This window comes from Leptosomus discolor, chromosome 14 (assembly GCF_034619465.1).
Source record: "Leptosomus discolor isolate bLepDis1 chromosome 14, bLepDis1.hap2, whole genome shotgun sequence".
Lineage (NCBI taxonomy): Eukaryota > Metazoa > Chordata > Aves > Leptosomiformes > Leptosomidae > Leptosomus > Leptosomus discolor.
This window is the reverse complement of record NC_141404.1, coordinates 196,119-217,405: the sequence shown is the minus strand read 5'-3', so window position 1 is coordinate 217,405 and position 21,287 is coordinate 196,119. Positions and strand designations below refer to the sequence as shown.

Sequence of the window (21,287 nt, the reverse complement as noted above, 5' to 3'; positions counted from 1 at the left end):
AAATTTCTTTACTGGAAGAGTGGTCAAGCATTAGAACAGGCTGCCCAGGGAAGTGGTGGAGTTGTCATCCCTGGAGGTGTTTAAAAACCATGTAGATGTGTCACTTTGTATCATGGTTTAGTGGGCATGGTGGTGTTGGGTTGATGGTCTCTTCCAACCCAATGATTCTGTGAAATTGTTTGAGAAGGCAATAGAACGAACACATTATAACTCTAGAAGGCGTAGAGGCCATTCTTATGTTCATACAACTTGATTTTGTAAAAACGTTGAGGGGATGACTTCCTTTTATTCTATCAACTCTTAGTGTAATTAAAAAAAACAAACAAACAAACAAAAAAAAACAGCTTTCCAAGACAAGCTGACAAGCTTTCAAGTGTACAAGGAGTTCACCACATCTGAAACAGAAGTATAGGAGTATTTAAAATAGAAGTTGAGAATAATTGTTATGAAATTTACTCAGTTTTGAGAATCAGACCATCACAGAAAGAGGATGAAATTGGTAGTCATGAAGTAGAAGAATTAGTTAATGTGAGTAACTCCAGTGGGAAGCAGAGAAAGAGAGGTATGCTATTTGTGCAAGTTGGAGTGGTTATCTGTAATGGTAATTCTATTGCTATTTTGTCCTGTAAAAGTACTGTATAGATTCTGAATCGATATTGTTAAACCAGTATGGCAAATCTCTATAGGCAAGTTACTGAAATGTGGCTGGTTTTGAAGTCTGTCTCAATTCAGTTAGGCATGAGATTTGTTCACTTCAAAAAGTAAGGTTGCTAAAAGTGATACACCAACCATTTTGCCTATACATAGCGATATTTTTAGGTGTACAGTCATTGATTTAAGAGAGGAAGAGATTCATATGTTTTGCTGTCGTTGACTAACTTGATGCAAGGATCATTTGACCTATTCTCTCAGCTATACCATTTTTTATAATCTCTTTTTCTTGAATAGTCTTTCATCAGGCTTTATGAGACAGGAACTTCCCTTGTAATTTCTTTGTCTTTTCAGGAAAATCCTGGCCTGTATTGGCACATCAAGCAGTAGAATGCATATAACTATATTCTTGTTGATTAAATAGTAGTAATAATAATGATGATGCTTTCCATTCCTGCCTGTTTTAGTTACAGCTGATAGCCTACTAGTCAGCACACTTACTCAATGCAAACAGTGAGTGGATCATGATCTAATGAATTTTCTATGATAAGTAATATTGGCATTTATCTACGCTCGGTTATGACACTGTTTGGTCTCACAGGGACGCTCAAGCAGAATCACACTGCTTTAGTAAGGAGTGTATGTAATGAAACAAGAATCACACTGCTTTAGTAAGGAGTGTATGTAATGAAACAAGAATCACACTGCTTTAGTAAGGAGTGTATGTAATGAAACAAGTCATGGATATGTATCTACAGTCATACACATTATGAAATTCAGAGTTTCAGAATGTTCTTTTTTCCTTCCTTAGGTTCGTGGTCATTAAAACTCTTGCTACTGTTTAAGCCCCATGAGCCAAAAAGAGTTTGTCCTTTCAGAAAATTGGAGAAGCAGTAGGCTGGATAATCTGAAATCCTTTTCTTATGCATTGTACCACATGTTTTGCAGACCTCAGATTACTCTGATTTGTTGTGGGTTCTTTTTTCTTTTGTTGGTGGCAGGGGAGGTCGGGACAGGCAGACATGGGGTCGGGGAGTTTAACAATTCCTTCCAGTTTTTCAGCACCCTTCTTAAAGTATTGCCACCAACACTGGGAGCAATGGGGTGACTTTTGGAAAACAAGTGCTAAAATATTGCTTTATTTCTGATCATACTTTCTGACACAACAGTTCTGTTCTAATCTGCAATTACTTTCCATTATTTCTTTTTCTGCCATCACCCTTATTGCTCCTGATGCATCTCAAAAAGCTACAATGAAGTTTCTAGTGTGCTATTGATACTATGCAAATAATAAGTTCTTAGTGGCACACATATGGAACTGCTTACAAGAGTATCATGTATTGGAGTTTTGAAGAACTTGTGTTTAATGTTGCAAACATGACTTTATCTTGAAATGCACCAGCTGATTAATAACGGCAAAAAGTCATCCAGATGTTTCACAGTCAGATAAATCAATCGTCCTATCCAACTAGCTAATAAGTAGGCAGTCTGCCATATGTCCTAAAAAGACTTATGTGCAAAAGGTCACCTTATTTGGATTATGAAGCATTAGTGGGGGTTGTAAGTCGTTATCAGCTGAGAATCTTATCAACCTTGTTGAACCAAGATTATTGATTTGGCTGATGTTTGGATCTTGTATCGTATCAGCTTTCAGAGGCATCATTTGAGTGTCAGTGAGTAAAGAAGTATTTTTCCTTCTGGTAGTTGTTATCATAGCTTATCTGATACCAAGTTCTTGCCATTTTGAAGAAAGAAAGTTGACTGTATACTAAATCAAATCGTATGCTTGAATTTTGTTCTTCAGATTTCTCTTCAGAGAAGGTGAATTATGCATGGCTTTACTGAAACGTGTATCCAACTTTTTGAATGTTTTCTAGCCTTTAAGTGGCTTAAAAATACTGTTTAAAATAGTCCTACATTTTACCTCAATAATTGAAACAGTTACTGTATTTGTATTATGTAGTTTGTAATTGCTATATAATATATAGGATAAACTTTATGCCACTTCAGCAGGCTTAGAGCCAGCTTAACTGGTGGTTTTTTTTCTGAAAACATGTGTGTGATATTTTTTGCTGATAAAGAAGAGAATCAACAAATCATCTTGATATACAAAGTAGGTCTGGGTTGATTTTCCAGCTTTTCAGTGGACTTTCTTAGTCCATTTTGTGCAACAAAGCAACTAGTTACTTTGTGGGTTTTCATAGAATCACAGAATGGTTTGAGTTGGAAGGGACCTTAAAGATTGTTTAGTTCCAGTACCCTCTCTGTGGGCAGGGACACCTTCCACTAGACTGGGTTGCTCCCAGCCCCATCCAGCCTGACCTTGAGCACTGCCAGGGAGGGGACAGCCACAGCTTCTCTGGGCAGCCTGTGCCAGCGTCTCACCACCCTCATGGGGAAGAATTTCTCCCTAATATCTAATCTAAATCTGCCCTCTTTCAGTTTGAAACCATTACCCCTTGTCCTATCGATACACTCCCTGATAAAAAGAGTCCCTCCCCATTTTTCCTGTAGGCCCCCATTAAGTCCCAGAAGTACTTAAGTACTGTGATTCTATAGTACACAAATACCTTATGGTGCAGACTGCAGAGTATCCATTGTGAAAGATTAGCTGACTTAAGATGAATGGTCTCAAGATAAATAGTGCCTTTGTATTCCAGTGAGGAATAAAGCAACGTGGGGTTTTGTAACTTCATTACATGGTTTTGGTGGAAAAATGTCTTTATTGCGTTCTTTTTTGATCAGCCTGTGTTCATTACTGACTAAGTATGTATTTTGCAGAACTAGAGTGATGTTAGGAGTAGAGAAAGGAGGGAAGGGTTTCTGGTGATCACACCCAGACAGTATAGTTAAAGTAGGTAGTTTGAGAGTGCCGAGTTTTGATTGCCAGCGTTGTTCATTGGAGGCTGAACCTTGAATGCTGAAATACCATCAGGGTCCAAAAACTTTGGCATTGCTTAGGCCTGGCATCAAGTTGGCTCATTGTGCAGACATATTCCCTGCTGCTCTTTGTAGACGTTGGCTCTGTCTGTCTGTGGAGGTGCTTGCTTGGCTGTCTTACCACAGTGCTGGAACATCTCAGCATCTCTCTCCTCTCTCTCCTTAAAAGTACAACAAGGCTTTATTTTCTTCTGACAGTGCTATATGGAAGATGCTTTTAATCTTGATCTACCTTCCACTTTTCTTGAGGGAATAATGTTATCCATCAAGTACAGATTCTGGACCAAGGTTTCATCTTGGCTACATCTTCCCTGCTTTAACAAGGCTTTTACTTTCTTTGATGCTCTGCTAGACTAATGGCAATACACTGGTTTTAGATAGACAGCTACAGTGTGTGAAGTGTTATTGCCCTAAAAATAAGTCAAGCCTTTTCTATGGGCCATTACCAGGGCACTTTAATGAAACAAAAGAGATTGGAGAATAGGACAGCGTTATCACATGTGTGTGATGATTTGGTAGGTAGATTTAATATAGTTTTGGTAATAAGATTTTGATACAGTGTATCTCTGCAACAAGTTGATTTTTAGGACTTTGATCTATGTCAGTAGTAATAGCACCGTACATTATCTTGTCATGCTTTTGAAATAAACCTTTAAAATAAATTAACCAGCTATATCTGAATTGATTCTGGCTTGGAAAGGCAGGGTATGTAAAGCTTCTAGCTTTAGGTAAGTGCACTGGGTGTAAGGTAAGACACGTTACATGAAATTTCTGCCATTTGATAAACATTCTGCATACAAGGTGGTACTGATGTTGCGTATATCCTTCTTTCTCAGTAAATTGTCATTTATCATTCAATATCGAGACTTGTAGAAGCTTGTAAATATGTCACACTTCATTATACATGGCTTCTGCTTTTCGCGCTTCCTTAATTAACTTCCTTGCAGCAGTACATAAGAGTTTCAGATGTTAATCTTGGTGTCCCACCATGCTGTGTCTTGCTGTTTGCCAATCAAATGCAAATTTTGTCTTTGTCCACTCAAAATATGTCTTAATAGAAGTGCTGTTATTCTGTAAGTAGAGTGATGGATATCCCTTAAGGCTAAGGTGCTTCCTGCATGCAGCCATTTACATGTTAAATCATGCCATGTTAAGATACCTCTTACAAACTTTTTAAAAATTAACTTTGGCGGATGGGAAGGTTTCCGGTAAATAACAGAAACAGGGAACGGGCTACTTCTCCACTGTTCTGCCTCTGTAGCCTTTTCTTTCACAGTATAATCATAACTGTAAATCATTAATTCTGTAAATCTTTAAAAGGAAAAGCTGTGTTTGTCTTATCATCAGAGTGTCAGTGTATTTGTCAACATCAAAATGTATTTATATTGAAGTGGAGACTCATGCTTCAGGCAAAACCAAGAGTCTGAAGAGTGAGGAGTGTTTGTGCTAATGATGAGAATTTATGGGATTTGTTTTATGTGGAAATGCAATTGACTTTTTTTTTCCTCCCCATCTTTCAGCTGGTCAGTATTGGTTCATCCTATAACTATGGCAATGAAGATCAGGCTGAATTTCTGTGTGTTGTCTCAAAGGAATTGCATAACACTCCCTATGGCACAACCAGTGAACCCAGTGAAAAAGCAAAGGTAAGTTACTAGACATTGGACTAAAGAAATGGTGTCAAAATGGGTGGGCTTCACTAAGTTGTGCTAGGCCTACCTCCATTCTGGACCGTTATTTAGTTGCGGTTTTTTCCCCTCATTCATGTCTAATGGTGGTTCCCTGTCCATTGTATGAGAGACCGTAAGTGGAGCATGCATTTGTTATACCAAATGGGTTCTTTAAATGCAATGCTCTGTACTGTTCCTGTTACCTGTCCTGTTTTTTTTGAGTATTGGCAGATAACTGCTGTTTACAGTTGAGAATCAAGGTTTTGTTTCTTACACGTTTGAATGCTTCTTTATTCTGCCAATGGTTCAGTTGAAAACTGGTTTTCTTGCTTGAGTTCAACTGAAGAAATCTTACTGTCAAGAGTAGAGACTGTAATGCTGTCTGTGAAAAACAGAGTCATCTGCAATTTGTTATAAAATGAAGGTATTTGTTAGTTTAATATTTTCAGGTTTCTACCTTGTTCTCTTTACTTTCTGTAACCAGCTTTACAAAAAGATTGTAATGGGCATGATATCTTGTCATTTTACTCAGTTGTCTTTCAGAGTTTTTGTACAAGGGAAAATATAAAACCACAACTGAACAGTAATAAGGCAGACCAGTTATGTATGTAAATGTGTTCTTCTCTTCCATGCATATTGAACAGTTTTTATCATAGTGTTGTTGCTTTGTATGAGGAGATGACTACAGACAAACCCCATACTTCTGTATTAAAAGCTTTTCATTTAGTATATGTAGATGGGAAACAATTGGTAAAACATCAAAGGTTGCTTTTTCAAGAGTTAACCTTCAAAGAAGTTAATTTTGAAATAATGCTAAGAATTGATCTACGTCTTGGCACTGAGGCCTCAAATAGATAAAACTTTGCTACTTTCTGTGCCTTGTAACTTGTTATGCAGCTACACATATAGAGACATTTTTGTAAATTGCGCTGTAAAAATACTCCAAGCTTTATGTTGGATTCTTAGTGAAATGATTCATTTATACTCTTTTGTCACAGTTGAGATAAAACTTCAAAAGAACTGTAAGGGATTCATATAGTCCAGGGTAAACAGTGAACATGGGTAAGCCATGGTTCACTCTTTCCAAAACCCTAGTCAAGGTCTGCTTTTGCCAGGATGCTTCAGGAAACTTTAAAAGTTGACAAGTTAGAGAATGCATGGTAATAATTTAGGGCTGAGATGAAATAAAACGTGGAATTCTAGAACGTAATAAACATCTTCGTAAGGAATGGTAATACATCTTCAGGGAACTTCAGAAGTTGCCAGAGTTACATTGCATTCTTAATGTAAAAGAAGATATGGATCAAATGAAACTATTAAACCCTAAATACAAAAGCTAGTTCCAAGTGCAGTACAACTTTGTAAATTCAGTAGCTCTGGGAGAAGCTAAATCTTAGACCTCTCCATTGAAGTGCTTCTTGGTCATTATTTCAGAGAAGAGAGCAGAGCATAATTTGACCAGGATGGTGAATAAGAATTACTGTTAATTTTGATTGGAGATATAAACATTCAGTCCTTTTGTCCTGGAAGAGTTGAGCTGTTGCTAGCAATTAATGGCAATGCTTGAAGAATCATTTTTTATATATTGTGTTTCTAATAGATCGATTATTTTTTAATAGGTATATGTTGTGCCTGGAAAAAAAAAGAAAAAAAACACTTCTTTTTTGGTTGGGGGTTTCTGACAGCTGTGTTCAGGAATCTTGCCTGGACCTTGGGAGCTCTTGTTTCAATACTTCCCTCTTAGCCAGTGTTAATCTGCAGTCTGTTCGTTAGTGTCCGAGTTGGTCTTCGTGGAGTTCATAGGGTTGAAATTCTGGTATCTAGTGCTATGTACAGAATAATGTGTTCATGTACTGGGACTGACTTTTAGAAGCCATGAGAAGGCCTTCCTATTACTTTTACAGCAGGTTGGCTTAGAGAGAACAAAAACCTGACAGTAGGTAATTTTCATTGACAAGCACTTCATTTCAATTAATAGTACTGGACTTTCAGAATAGGAAAAAACATTTTGTGGTAGCCCATATAATCGAGCTTCACCTTCATTCCTTCTCAGAGACTTTTTTTCTTGTGTTTTCTCTTTTTGGAAGATAGTTTCATAGTGAGATAGTAGTTGCCTTCTGTGTAACCTTCTAATACACCTAAGCAAGGGAAATGACCAGCATTTGGGACATTGACTCAATTGGTTCCAGTGGCTTTCTCTGGTAGCCATGGCACTACTGAAAGATAACCTGTATTCCCACGAGCATTCTTCTCTTTCATACCACTTTATTGAGCTGTCACTCTTGGGACAAATGACCTAAGCTTGTTCATAACAGCTACATCCAAAGTTAAGATTCTCAAGGGCTATTCTTTCCCATCCATGGTGAAGAGTACACAGAGTTAAGGTACCAGCTTTACAGTTTTACTTGAATTTTCTCTGTACTTATGGTCCCTATTGTAATGTTGCATGGCACTATTGGCTTCTATCTGCTGACTTAAGGATATTTGAAAAAGGAAATTTTGGTGAAATCTGTAATGTTCCTCCTCAAAAATGTCTGCTGTCATACTTTCTTACAAAGAGTGGGGGTCCCAGATAAAAGTAAATAAATGTCATTCCCAGGTGCTTCAGGTGTAAGTGGACTGTACTTTGCTGCAGCTCTGACTTACTTGCAATCTCTTCTTTTCCCTTCCTTTCTCTATACTTGCTGCATGCCACTCAGAGTGAGGATGAAGAAACGGATTACGATATGAATGACTCAGATTAAGTGTAAATGTCATGGTGAGCACTAGCTGCCCTAGGATTTTACCCAGATGCTTTTCTGCCCCATCCAATTCCTACCCCCACTAGTGCTGTCCTTTGGTAGTCTTGGTAGTATGTGTGTTTGTGATGATACTTGTGACATGGTTAGCAAAAGATAGAATTCCTCTTCTGGGTATTGTTTCTTTGACAGAGTAATTAGTGTTGCTGTTATAAACCGTATTGTGATTGGTTCCTTTAGAGCTTTGCTGAGAAGAAAAATTCTTCATGCAGATTCTAGGGTCAGAGTTGCTTTTCATTTTTATTTTCCATGCACCAGCTTTTCCGTCAAACGTTTTTGTTTGGTTTTTGGGGTTTTTTTTTAACATGTAGAAGAACCTGGTACAAAGTTACAGTATACATTCTCAGTAAATTCAATAATTTCGCAATAAATTGGCAATGAATTAACAAACTTGACTGAGGCGTGACATGGTCAAAAGATGGTCTTATCTGGTAATTTTGGAACTACTAATTTTTGAATCAAGACATGGCCAATATAAGTAAATAGTATGATCTCAGTGCTACAGTTATTTATCAGAAGAAACAACTCTCTCTGGGGAGGGATCAGGTCCTTTCCACAGTAGTTTTAACATTTTATTGAAGATCAAGGTACTTGAAAAGTCACAAGTAGAAAACCAGAAAAGTTGCATCAGAAAGAACAACTTTTGCAACCTTTTTCTAACACATCTGCAAGCACTGCTCATGTGTATTGTGCTATCCAATTTCTAGAAGATAACTTACTGTTGAATTTTCAGTGATACAGTGTGTGGGTAGTCACTGGAGCCTGTATAAATTGAAGATATTTACGATTGTATGATATTGAACTCCAGCTTTTCACCTGTACACCTGAACTTTTTAGCTGTAAAGCAGCCTTATATCTGAATTGTTGCTTCTGCGTGGCTGAAGAAGAACCTACGTTGTTTTCTCAACTGATGCTAACAGAAACTACTGCTGAGGTAGAATACGGTCTTTTGCCAGGTCTTCAGGAATGGCTGCAAGGAGCAGATCAAATCTGAAGCTTTATTGAAAAAATTAAACTGGCACTGTGCTTGGAATTGAATGCAAGTTTGTTAAGCTGCCTGAGAGATGAACAGTCCTTAAAATGCTATTCTGCAGCAGATTTGTTTTGAGTGGGAGGAAGTAGTTCTTATGTTCTGCTTCCCTTATAAGCAATCACACTCAGGCCCCTAGGGTGTAAGAGTTGATTAAATATTGTTTAGAGTTTAAAAGTCAACTTTGGATCTGGTGCATCTGGACAAAAACCAGAACAGAAACATGAAAAGAAAGAAAATTCTGAACACAGCAGATCTGCATCAGGGTTGGAACAGTCCCCAGTATCAGTAGAAAAACTGGTGGAAGAACAAATTGAGAGCAGCGCTGCAGAGGAGGACTTTGGGATACTGGTGGGTGAAAAAATGGACACGAGCCAGCAACGTACGCTTGCAGCCCAGAAAGCCAATTATTCAGGGCTGCACGAAAAGAAGCGTGGCCAGCTGGTCAAGGGAGGAGATTCTCCCTCTCTACTCTGCTCTGGTGAGACCCTACCTGGAGCACTGTGTGCACTCTGGGGTTCCCAGTACAAGAGAGACATGGACCTGTTAGAGTGGGTCCAGAGGAGGGACACAAAAATGGTCTGAGGACTGGAACACCTCTGCTATGAAGAATGGCTGAGAGAGTTGGGGTTGTTTGACCTGGAGAAGAGAAGGCTCTGGGGAGATGTTATTGTGGCCTTCCGGTACTTACAAGGGTCTTATAAGGAAGGTGGAGAAAGATGATTTTTTTTTTTTTTTTTTTTTTTTTTTTTTTTTACTATGGCCTATAGTGACAGGACAAGGGGCAATGTATTTAAACCGAAAGAGGGTAGATTTAGATTGGATGTAATGATGAAATTCTTCACGGAGGGTGGTGAGCCACTGGAATAGGTTGCCCAGGGATGTTGTGGATGCCCCATCCCTGGAAGTGTTCAAGGGCAGGTCGGATGGGGCTTTGAGCACCATTTCAAGCATTTCATCTAGTGAAAGATGTCCCTGCCCATGGCAGGAGAGTTGGACTAGGTGATCTTTAAAGGTCCCTTCCAACCCAAACCGTTCTATGATTCTGTGATCTAAAGTGTGCAGAGAGAGGAGCATTATCAGTGAAGTCACCTGTTTAGCTAGTAGAGCATGTTCTCAAATGAAAACTTTTTCTGTGCCTGGCTCTGCTCCAGACATACTCCTCAATCCTAACTATTAGCAGTTTGGGGGAAGACCTGCCATAACTATTTTTTAAATTTTATTGACCTCTGAGTGTTGAGACATCTTCTCTCGGCATTTTTGCCCAGTAAGCCACTAACATTTTAAAAAAAGTCTTATTAAAGGGTTTTTGCGGGGCAGGAGGGGGGTAAAAGGAGAAATTTCAAATTGCAGAAAATAGTCAGTCATCCTTTCAGTATTTAGTAAGTAAGTACAATGCTGATAGAATTCCTGGTAATTGGAATTCAATTTCTTCTTTAGACAAAGTCACTGCCTGTGATTACAAAAGATGCTCTTTCACACTGTTTCTGAACAGAGGTGTATGGAACACCTCTCGTGAGAGCTTGCTGATCAGAAATAATTTCCCCTTTAGTAAAAGTAAGGGTTACAGAAGAAGTACCAATCAAAGTGTGTTAAAATATTGCCTGATCTGATAGAATTTTCTGCTTTACTTTGGGTTTACTGGCTCAGTAAATTGTGCAAAGTTCAGTGTCCCAATCTGTCTTAGCTTTATCTTACTGTATGTGTGCCTGAAGCTACAGAAAATAGATATAATTCTATTAATCTTAAAGTATATTTTATCTTCTAGGAAAGAATAAACTCAAATGTTTCATTTTAAATTGGAAAGATTCACAAAATGAATAGATCCAGTATTATTTTCTAACTGCTCAGGTGCTTGTTTCAACCGAGTTTTTGCCTCTGGTGGAGATTGTTTCACTCACTATGTTTGCTGGGTCAGACTGTTACTTGCTATGTGGACATCTACTCCGGCACTTTGTGTCAGCTGTGACCTACAGCAGATATTTGAGGAAAGAGTTGAAATATGAAGCATTTATAAAATTAGCTCCTGATTTATTTCCCCACCTTCCAGTAAGCCTCAGTTCAGGAATTTCTGCTTCAAGCCTGCGTGCAGATCATTGTGTGGAAGCTACAGTGACACTGTGAAACTATGAGTTGGCACTATCTTCTGGAAGTTTGTCTAGTTCATTTTGAATATATTATGCTAGCAGTTGCTGAGCAATTTTTAGGGCCTGGCTTTTCCTTACAGATTTCACTGGTATCTTTCGTACAGTTTCATATGAAGTGCTTTTTGCTTAGTAAATTATCTTCATGAAATAAGCAATGTTTGCATCTAAAATATACGGTAAAGTATGTCATGGCCCATGGGAAACATCTTTTTGTATTTTGGAAATTTATCGAAGTAGCTGCAGTGACATCTGGCTTCATAACTTCAAAATAATAATATTGAATTTGAAATGAAAAAGGACTGTGTATGCATAAAGTGAGATCCAGGTACTGCAGGAAGTGCAGTGAGCAAGTGATAAAGTGGATTTCTTTTTTTTTTTCTTTTTTTTTTCTTTTTTTAAGCTAACACGGAACTTTCTCTGAAGTGTCCCTGAGGCACACAAATGGTGACAGGTTCTTGATGAACTCCAGTCCTTAAAAAATCCCATGGAGTTGTGCAAAGCAGGTGAGACCCTGCTTGACTACGGTCATTGTGAAAGACATATTAAGCTTGACAACTGGTAGAGGCTGATAGGTTAATTTATCAGCATTTTAACATTATTAAAAAGAAACCAAATACCTACACTTTTTAAATTTAAAACCATACGTGAAACTGTTATGCTATATTAAGTGGTTGCCAGCCTTTACCCTACAGGGACAAAGATGGAAGTGTTTGTGTGTGCTGTCAGATCCTGTGGTTCCTCTAGGATGAGATGTGCTACTGACTACTAGCATCAGGTGTTTTCCTAATATCAGACTACGCTGAAATTGTCATAGAAGTAAATTCTACATTGAAGACAGCTGTGCCATTGTCCAGGGATTGTGCCTTTGCTTTCTTAGGGCTTTTGAAATCAAGCGCCCTTTCTAGTACTAGGAAGACTTGTCAAGAGGCAAAAGAAAATGAAACACCATTTGAAATACTTTTACTTACAGGTTAACATTGTTATGTACTTGTGCTCAGTACATTTGCAGCTTTGCATAGTGCTTTATTTGGCTGCTGTCACGATTGGTTCTACAGTTTGTGTAAAGGCTTCCCTGCAGCACTAAACAGCCCGGGAGCTGATCTCATTATTGCTGATTGCCATTCAGTTTAGAGTAGCAACATGAGAAACGTTGCTTGGACAGTCAGTCGTAAGATACGGATCCTCTCCTCACTGGAGGAGCCAGAGAATTCAAAAAGAAAAGGAAAAAAGTGGTCAAATTAGAAGTAGAATAGGTGGTCTTCACGTTGTAAGATGCTATAGACGAGGGTTCCTGGGTTGTTCAGGGGTAGGTATTTTGTTTCCATTGGACTTCAGTCACTGTGTTTAATATATGCCTTTTAAAGTGAACATTAAAAAAAACAACTGCTTTTAGGAAAAAAAAATCCTTTTCTTCACTGTAATGAGAATCTCAGCTCCTTGGGAACAGTGGGAGAGTAAAATTCCTTAGGCAGATTTTTTGAGAAATATATTCCTCCTCGTGATGTCAGAGCCTGCACTGCCTCTCAGCTGCCTGGCTTGGATGATGATGGACAAGGTAATGCATAAAAAGTTCAATGTGCTATGTCCACGACTGTGTCCACGAAAACAGTTTTAATGTGGACAAGGATGCCTAAAAAACTTTCGAGATCTTGCATGAGCAAATAATTTTAATGTAAAAATATTTTAAAACTGCTGTCAGAGTAGTACTTATTTTCATGTAGCTGATCAGTTCAACTGATAAGCTTTGTATGTCTGAACAGCATATTAAAAATCTGTGAAGAAGTGTAGTTAGTTGACTTTAGTTCATGCAAAAGACGAAGCCTGGGCATCTGTTTCAGATTTTAAATCTTGCTAGCTTGTACTTTGGCCTTTGAAAACTCATGCGTCATCTCACCCAGTGTGCTATTTGTGCACATTTTGACTTCCTAGTTCATGTTTTCAGTACTAATTTATGGGACACAATTTGCAGCTGAAACTTTGGAGAGTTAAGAACATTTTACTGGAACAGGACAAATGACGACTAAATTTAATTTATCATAAAGTACCTGAGTTCATTTACCACACAGGACCCATGTATCTTCAGAACTTGCATGAGGTGAAACGGGTTACTTTTTACGTCTACGAACCCTTACGCTTTGGTTATTTTAATCATACTCAATTCCTAGCAGTGATTTACATCTGTTTTCATTATGTTTGATAGTAGACATTGTATGTATCAATCTGTCCTTTTTTCAGCCTTAAAGAAGCACAGACTTCAGAATACCCTTGAACCAGCTCCCTGACACTTTATCAGTTACTTGAAACAGTCATTATGTTGCTCTTTGACCTACATGCTTTAGGAATGACAGTGTGCGAATGTTCATTTATAGAATTTTTATTGGTCTGTTTCAGATTTTGCAAGAACGAGGTTCCAGGATGTGAAGACAGTATTGAACGGTGACCATTTTTTCTCTTTTATTCCAAGACGCAGTGAATTGTCACACTGAAGAGGCTTGGCTGCAAAAGAAAAAAATCTGATTTAGACAATTTTCTGTTGATCTGGGTTCAACCATTTTTGCCTAGAAGCTGGTGTCAACTGGCTGAAAGCGTTGCAAGATTACATAATGGGAGCAGACGGTGTGGGAGTGTGTGTTCGTTTTGGTTGTAGTGCATGGCTGTACTCTCTTGTGGGCTGACTGACATTGGTCATTTGAAAAGAAATGACCATGCACTCATATTTTTCTCTGAGACATGTAGCACTTAATGTCTGGTGCTGGATGACCAGTTGATCAGTTTGGAGACATTTTCCTACTAATCATTGAAAACATTTAAAGGACAATATAATTGGTGCTACACACACACACACGTTACAGCCCACAGATGCAAATATTTGGGCCACCATTGTTTCAGAATCAGTGGCAGCCCCAGTTGACTGTGTTATACTGCACATTCTTTATGGCTCTGTGACATACTCTATTACGTAATAACAGCCTAGGAGATCAACTGAAACTAGCATGTAAAAAGTTACACAACAGGCAAAAGGTTTCTCTGAAGGAAGGGTGTATATATTGACTGGATTTCTATTTTAATACTCAAAGGGAAGACTAAGCTCAGAGAAAATGGCCTTCATCTGAGCTATTCTTGTTCCTTCTGTTAAAACAGTCTCCTCCTGCAAAAGTTATGCTCCAGTCTTAGCCAGATATTTGGAAGGGGAATCAAAATTCACTTAAATGAACAACTGAACATTCTGTTTCTCCTGAGTTGTTTGTACTCACATGCGTGTTTGTGCTTTTATAAAATGCCTATAAGCATTGAACTCTGTGGATTATGGTAGAGGTTTTTCAGGAGCTGGAAGTTGTACAGAAATATGGCTGGCTAGTCCTAGATCCCTATATATGACTGGGATTAAAATCAACCATGAGTGTGAACACAAGCTTATCCAATTGAAAAACTCAATTACTTCAGACATTCAGGATACCTGTAATCAATCTTTCTGTGCTGTTTCAACTATGCAGTTAAAGAACACTGTTTGAAAACATCTGGTGCAGCTTTATTAGTTTGTCCTTGATGAAGGCTAATACACAAGACTGGAGCTTTTTAATACACTATGTTTTGAGCAAAATCTTTAGCACATCTTTAAAGCACGAAATTGACAGTATAAAACTCAGCTTCCCTTGACTTATGAAAGCAGTGGAAGGGAGTTTTAAAAATGCTACAAGATTGTTTTGAATTCTAAAGATACTGAAGTTTTCATTCTCAGTAGTTTCAGAATTTATGCATATACTCTAGGTAATCCTTTACACAAAAGCCTGATTTTCAAATACCCAGGGTCTACTTTTTTTTTTTTAAGAACTTTTATCAATGTATAAGTTTGGCAGAAGCAATTTGTAAAATACATTTCTACTAAGCAGGTTAAGCAATGGGCTAAATGTTTTGTCCATGCGTCTAATGCTTGAAAGGGTTTGTAATGCGTTTTGTGACTTGGATGTGGTCTGCACAGGAAGCTGCTGGCCCCTCCACAACAACAAATAAAATGTCTGTCTTTTTTTTAAGATGTTAAAACTGAATTGAATTTACTAAAAATGTAATTGTGTAGGGGGAAATGTTTATACTTTTATACTTTTTTAGGCACCCATATTTTATCAGCTTAAATTTAGCACCCAAATTTCCCCTAAATAGAAACAGATTATCTTGTGTATCTGAAAATAAGCATAATAGTTGTCTGTGTTAACTGCATATTAAAACATTTCCTCTGCTGCAGTGGTCACTGTGTTTTTAAACAGTATGACTCCACTGAACTCTCTGAGCTCCTGAGACAACCATGTTTCTTGTTGTTTTCTTGATGTGCTCTATAGAGTAATTTGGCATTGGCCTAAGTGGATTTTAGCGCCTAAAATACCTGTTTTGCAGTGATCCTTCTGAATCAGCATTTCTGTTGTCTCTCTTATTTAACCCAAAGACGACAGAATATTTTATTTCATAGGGTGAAATTTTCACAAATGACAGCAGCAAAGCATGAGTAACAAACAGAGCAAACTGAACAAATTTAGAATATGTAAAAGCATGGGATTTTCTAAGTATTTTTTTTCACTGGAGTATTTTCCGTTTAAAAACATGCTTTTATGGTGAGATTACCTGCAGTCTAGTTTACATTGTGTGCCTGTTGTAGCAAATTGGGGGGAAATGAGTGGTTAATCATTTTGCACTTTGGTTCCAATACCTCACAAAGATTTTAAGAAAGAAAAAAAAAAAAAAAAGATAATTTAATAGGCAGTTACCTTGTAGATTATTTTAAATACGCTGTTGTTTGAGACCACATGAACAACTAACTACTTTTCTGTTCTTGCTGATGTCATTAGTGCTTTAATTTTTGTGAACATGTGAGACTTTCAGATAGATGGAAGTGCTACCGTATGCCTTTTTCAAGGCATTGAGAACTGATCCCTATATAAGTTTGGTTTCTTTTTATTTGACTCTTGTAATTTCAAATAAAATTAGCTATAGTAACAAGGTAGTTGCATTAGAGTCCAGTCTGCATCACCAGGTTTTGCAAACATTGCTTCATCTATTAAGAACTTGCAGGATGAGGCAATGTGCTGATACAATTTAAATTGGAGTCCTTTGTTTCTTTTTTTGTCATTTGGAGAGTATTTACCTCAAGAGGACCGCCTATAACTATGTAAAGCTGATGGGTTCACTAGGGGGCTGTAGTTGAAAAGTTATGCTGCGAAAGCCTTTGATGTGAACTCTGGATTTACCCAGCTCCTCTATTCTGAAATCAAAACACTACTCCAGGTTAGGATTTAAGATCCTGAGCACAAAAAGATCGTAGCAGAAGGAAATTAAGCAGGAAGGGAGAGATACTAAAATGTAAGTTAATCAAGGTGGCCTCTCATGAAAATGGAAAGATTTAACTTTCTGCCCTTTTGCTATATGAATATTCAGTGGTTTGGCTTGTCCATGGAACAGGAGGTTACTTCAGCAGATGATTAGTGGATTTGCAGTGAAATACTTTAAAGGCTTTTACATGACAAACTTCTTGCAAAACTTGTTTAAAAACTGAGCAGTTCAAATTTGCTGTAGCAATTTCTTGCTTGGAGTTAGGAAACAGCATACTGTTGGCCTTAAATTTCATCAGAGACTAATTTTCTGTATTGGAGATGACATTTTTATATTAAATGCTTTTGACTTCTTCAAGCAGCAATTAAATCAGAGTTTATGTGCAATGAACAAGTCATTCTGAGGCCTCTAAGATGTGAATGTCACCTGCTCCATAATAACTGGCTGAAGTGTAGTCTGACTCAGCAGCTCCCACAGTAAGTGTGAAATAGATTTGATTTAAAAAAAAAAAAAAAAAAAAAGAAAAAGAAAAAAAAGACAAAAGGTTACCTGGACTTTTCTCCCGCTTACTGTGGGGTTTCCATGGATTATGGCTAATTGCAGTTTGTTATCCCACAGTAATTTAAATGTGTCTCAAAGGCCTGATTGTATTTAGAAGCTTATATTGATTCTCTACTAAACTTTCAGTCCTCAGAATCATATACTCAGAAAATTTGGAAAATGTACTGTGTTTTTTTCAAACTCAGCTAGGTTTCTTGTAATGATAAAAGTTCCTCTCATCTTTCATGGTAGCATTAGTAAAAGGTATTTCTTAAGAAACTGAGCTCTATGTATCCATCCAACTTCTTCATCTTCAGATTTTCTTTAGACAATAGCTGTGTAGCTCCATTTATAGCAATGTGAATGCACGGTGGTGATTGATTAGAAACAGGACAATTTCCTAAAGATACAAAAATTGAATCGATCTCCTGTTTCTCTGAGAGTTGATTTTTTTTTTTTAGGAGAAAAATGAACGCTTCTAGCAGATTAAACAAAAGCAAATTTGATTGCAGGCATACTTAGGGAACACGTCTGTTCAGTATGATGATGGTGTTTTCAGAAAACTGCTTCTCAGAACAGAACACTATTCTGTGAATATCTGTTGAGGTTGTTCAGAGTTGTCAGTCTCTTTTTGAGCAGTAGAGAGGTACCACCAGCAAATTAAGACACATTAATTACAAAATACTATTTTTATTAGTATTACAAAAATGAACTTGGAATGGAATATCTGGTTGAGTGAAATGACCTAGAAACTGGATTATAATGTGTATTGTCCAATCATTCAGGTATACTGGAATACATTCCTTGAGAAGTACTGAGAGAAAAATGAAGTACTGGGCTTCGCATGGAGATGAAAGTCAAGTGAAAGAGAGACTGGATATGAAGCCTGTGATGTTGTTCACTTGAGATGTGATAAAATCAGGAAATGTCATTCTCCTATTTTATTCTCTCTCTCACCACATCAAAAGCATCTTTCAAGTTTTTCAAATTAACTGCTTTGATCAGCTCTGAAAGGTGGGGCCCGTGAAAAGAGATGAGATTTTATTATGCCTTTACCAGTACCTGTTAGCTCAGGACAGTAGGATTAGAACTTCCACTGGTCATTGGAAAAGTATCTTATCTAACACCACAGTTTTGAAATACATACGGTCTGAGGATGCTGCCTGTTACTTCATTACAGTTTAGACTGCAGTTATCTCCAGATTTAAGGACAATCTCAGGATCTTACCTGGGTTTGTGTGTAGAATTATTGATTCTTAAAATAGTATAAATATTCAGTTAAAAAAAAATGTGGAAGGCTGTCTGAACTCAGTGTCATATAATCTTTCTTTGTGCTCACGACAATCCGGAGCTGTCTTTAAAGGCTTCTTACTGAACTTAGGCTTTAAAGGGCTAAATAGATCTTGCTGTTCAGTTTCCCTAAATGAGTGTCAGACAGAAGGAACTCTTTCTGTTTTCAGTGTAGAAATGCTGAGGGCTAAAATCCTTTCCAGGGCTGATTTGAAGTTCCGGAGACATACAACGTTTAAAAAACAGCTAGTCTGTTTTTCTTTCAACTCATGGACTCTGAAATAATTTTTTACAAATGGCTGAACCAATTGCAGATATAAGTGCTCATATTTGGCTTGGAATTTCAGTGTCCAGCTTGGTAAAGGAAACGCTCGAGAAGACAGTACACTTGCCCACCACTTTGTGATTGCATGTGTTGAAATCTGACAACTTTTATGAACAGCGCTGGCCATAGAGACTTTGAGGAAGATTCTGCCCCAGGAAATTGTTGCTGAATATTTAATTGCAACTTAGCTTTACTTTAGCAAGGTCTACCAAGGCATAAACTTCTCAAAAGCTCAGTGAATAGATACTGCTGCAAACATAGCTTTCTAGGCTGATCAGAGGGTTCTCTTTAGGGTGTTGTGTGTTAGTAACTACTATAATGAGAGAAACTTTTTAGAAAGTTACTTGCTACTTTGAGGGCGGGTGGAAGGGGAGGAGGTTCTGTGGCAGTACTCTCCTTGCCGTAGAAAGCTGAGCCTAAATTTTGACCTGACTTAACTCCTGTTGAGATTTCCAGGTCTGGTCCTCTGAAATCTAAGAGTTACTTATGTAGATGATTCTTGTTCCTTTTGAAGACTTTCCAAAAGCTTATGCACAACTTTACTCAAACTTAACTTGGCTCATGTGTACTTGCTAGGATGACACAAGTGCCAAGGCACTTTAAGAGAAATGTTGCCAACCTGTCTACCTGGAACTGAAACAAGATCACCAAACTGAAGTATCAGATGGCAACTATTTCCACCTGCTTCTGTCCTGAGCCTCATCTGAGTCTAGCTATGAAAAATCTGTCTCCTATGGACTCTCTAGGCCCACCTACTCAATTCAACAGATGTTCTTTTATTTTTTTTTTCTCCTTTTCCCCCAAACCACTGGTCTCAAAATTAGTTGTGCATCAACTGTTTGTGTTAATATCCAAGTGGCCATACTTGCAACATGTTATTTCCCGTATTAGCAATAACACTTTATTTTGTGCCAATTCATTATCTCTGAAGTGTTCTTACTGTGGCAAAGTTTGAGTTTTGATCTGGTTTTATTATTTTTGCATTAACCAAAACTCTTAGCACAGACATAGACAAGAAACTGAATCCATGGAATTTCCCTGGATAAAAATCTGCTAGGGCTTCCCAAATCATTTTAAGATGGTTACAGTTAACCGTAATTTTTAAAACAAACATACAATTAAAATGTGTGTGGGTATTTTTTAACCTCCTTTTCATAACATTAGCGTATTGTGAACTGCATGAAATAAACCTGTTTTTTCCCTTTTAAAGCCTGATGTCTTAAATCTTTCTTTTCTAAATCTGTTAATATTGACATTAACAGTGTAGTATCAGATAGTCTTAGTTTAGCACTTCAAATATAAAATGTAGTTGCATTTTTGTGCAGTGATTCAAAGCAGTAATACTACTTCCTTTGTAAAGGAGATATATCCCTTTCTGCTGCTCCAAAGACTGTCACAAAAAAAAGTCATGTTGATTCAGATATGTATCTGCTGGGAAACTAAGTTATTTTCCTTTGCATTTACTATGACTGTTCGCTGATCATTATAGTATTAAATAGTCCCTGCTGGTATGGTTATATAATCACAGAAAAAAAAACATGTACCTTGTTTTAACTAACCACTTTGCATACATTTTCTTTCACACGACTCACAGATTTATTTTAGAATCCAGTACTTTGCTTTTTAATATAAATGCTGATTTTGTCTGAAAAATTAAGCTAACTGAAATTGACACTTTGTCCAACATAGGCCAACATATAGTATAAGAAATGTAAATAAGAAGCCACTTCGTACATTTGCTGCAAAAGTTTTAAAGATAGAAATGGCTGAAGGAACTAAATGATCAAATACCAAGTACAGGTTGCTGAAATTATTCAGGCAGTTTGACAGATGTGCCTTCTACAAGTACAGAAGAGTTTATAATTCACTGTTAGTATTGAGGAGACCACTGGACTGCTCTGACTTTCCAGACTGCTACTAAGAATTAAGTATGAGAAGCTAAGACCTGTGAGTTCTAAAATCTTACAGGCTGTACAGTTACATATGAGGTGAACTTCATCTTAACAGTTTAATCAGTTTTAAATGCAATGCACATTCTAGTAATTCCTTATATATCCAGTGACTTCAGTAAAATGGTGTCATTTTACTAAACGGATTCCCTGCATTTCAATTGCATTTGAATTTTACTAAAATAAGACCCAAGTACAAACATAGCTGTAGTAGAAATTAACGAATGAACACGCACATCTAATTTTTATCACACTGTCTTACTAAAAGTATTTGCACTTCACAGTCAGCCAGCACTCCTTTCAATCCAAATTCCTGCTATTTGTACCTGTAGCTTCAAGTGCCTAACCAGTTAGTAAAAGTGAGAGCATAAAAGGGACAACTGTGTACCTTCCACCAGAAACCAGTTAATAAAGGGGACATAAACGACTAAGTCATTAACATGCTGTTTGTATCTTTTAGAGTTTATCTGGAGCTAGCTTTCCTTTCAGTGGGAAGTTTCATTTCAGAAAGATGAAAATGACCCTGAAAATTCATCTTTCAGTGTGCTGAAGTCTTGCCTGGCAGTCATAAACACACAGTCCATATTTATGTGCCATTCTCTGAGACTGCCATCTGCATAATTTAATG

General features: G+C 37.5%; 1 protein-coding gene across 3 annotated transcripts in view; it reads left to right on the top strand.

Annotated features, from left to right (window-relative positions):
- Positions 1-15,475, top strand: part of KCTD5 (potassium channel tetramerization domain containing 5) — a 33,945-nt gene extending 18,470 nt beyond the window's left edge. For 2 of the 3 annotated variants that reach the window (XM_086472905.1, XM_086472903.1), the window contains 2 exons: positions 5,112-5,237; positions 13,628-15,475. In XM_086472905.1, coding sequence (XP_086329031.1) covers positions 5,112-5,237; positions 13,628-13,657 — 156 coding nt within the window. In that variant the 3' untranslated portion in view covers positions 13,658-15,475. Of the gene's footprint in view, positions 1-5,111; positions 5,238-7,960; positions 8,006-13,627 lie in introns of those variants that run through there. The other variant, XM_086472904.1, reaches the window with a different exon arrangement.
- The last annotated feature ends 5,812 nt before the right edge of the window (positions 15,476-21,287 follow it).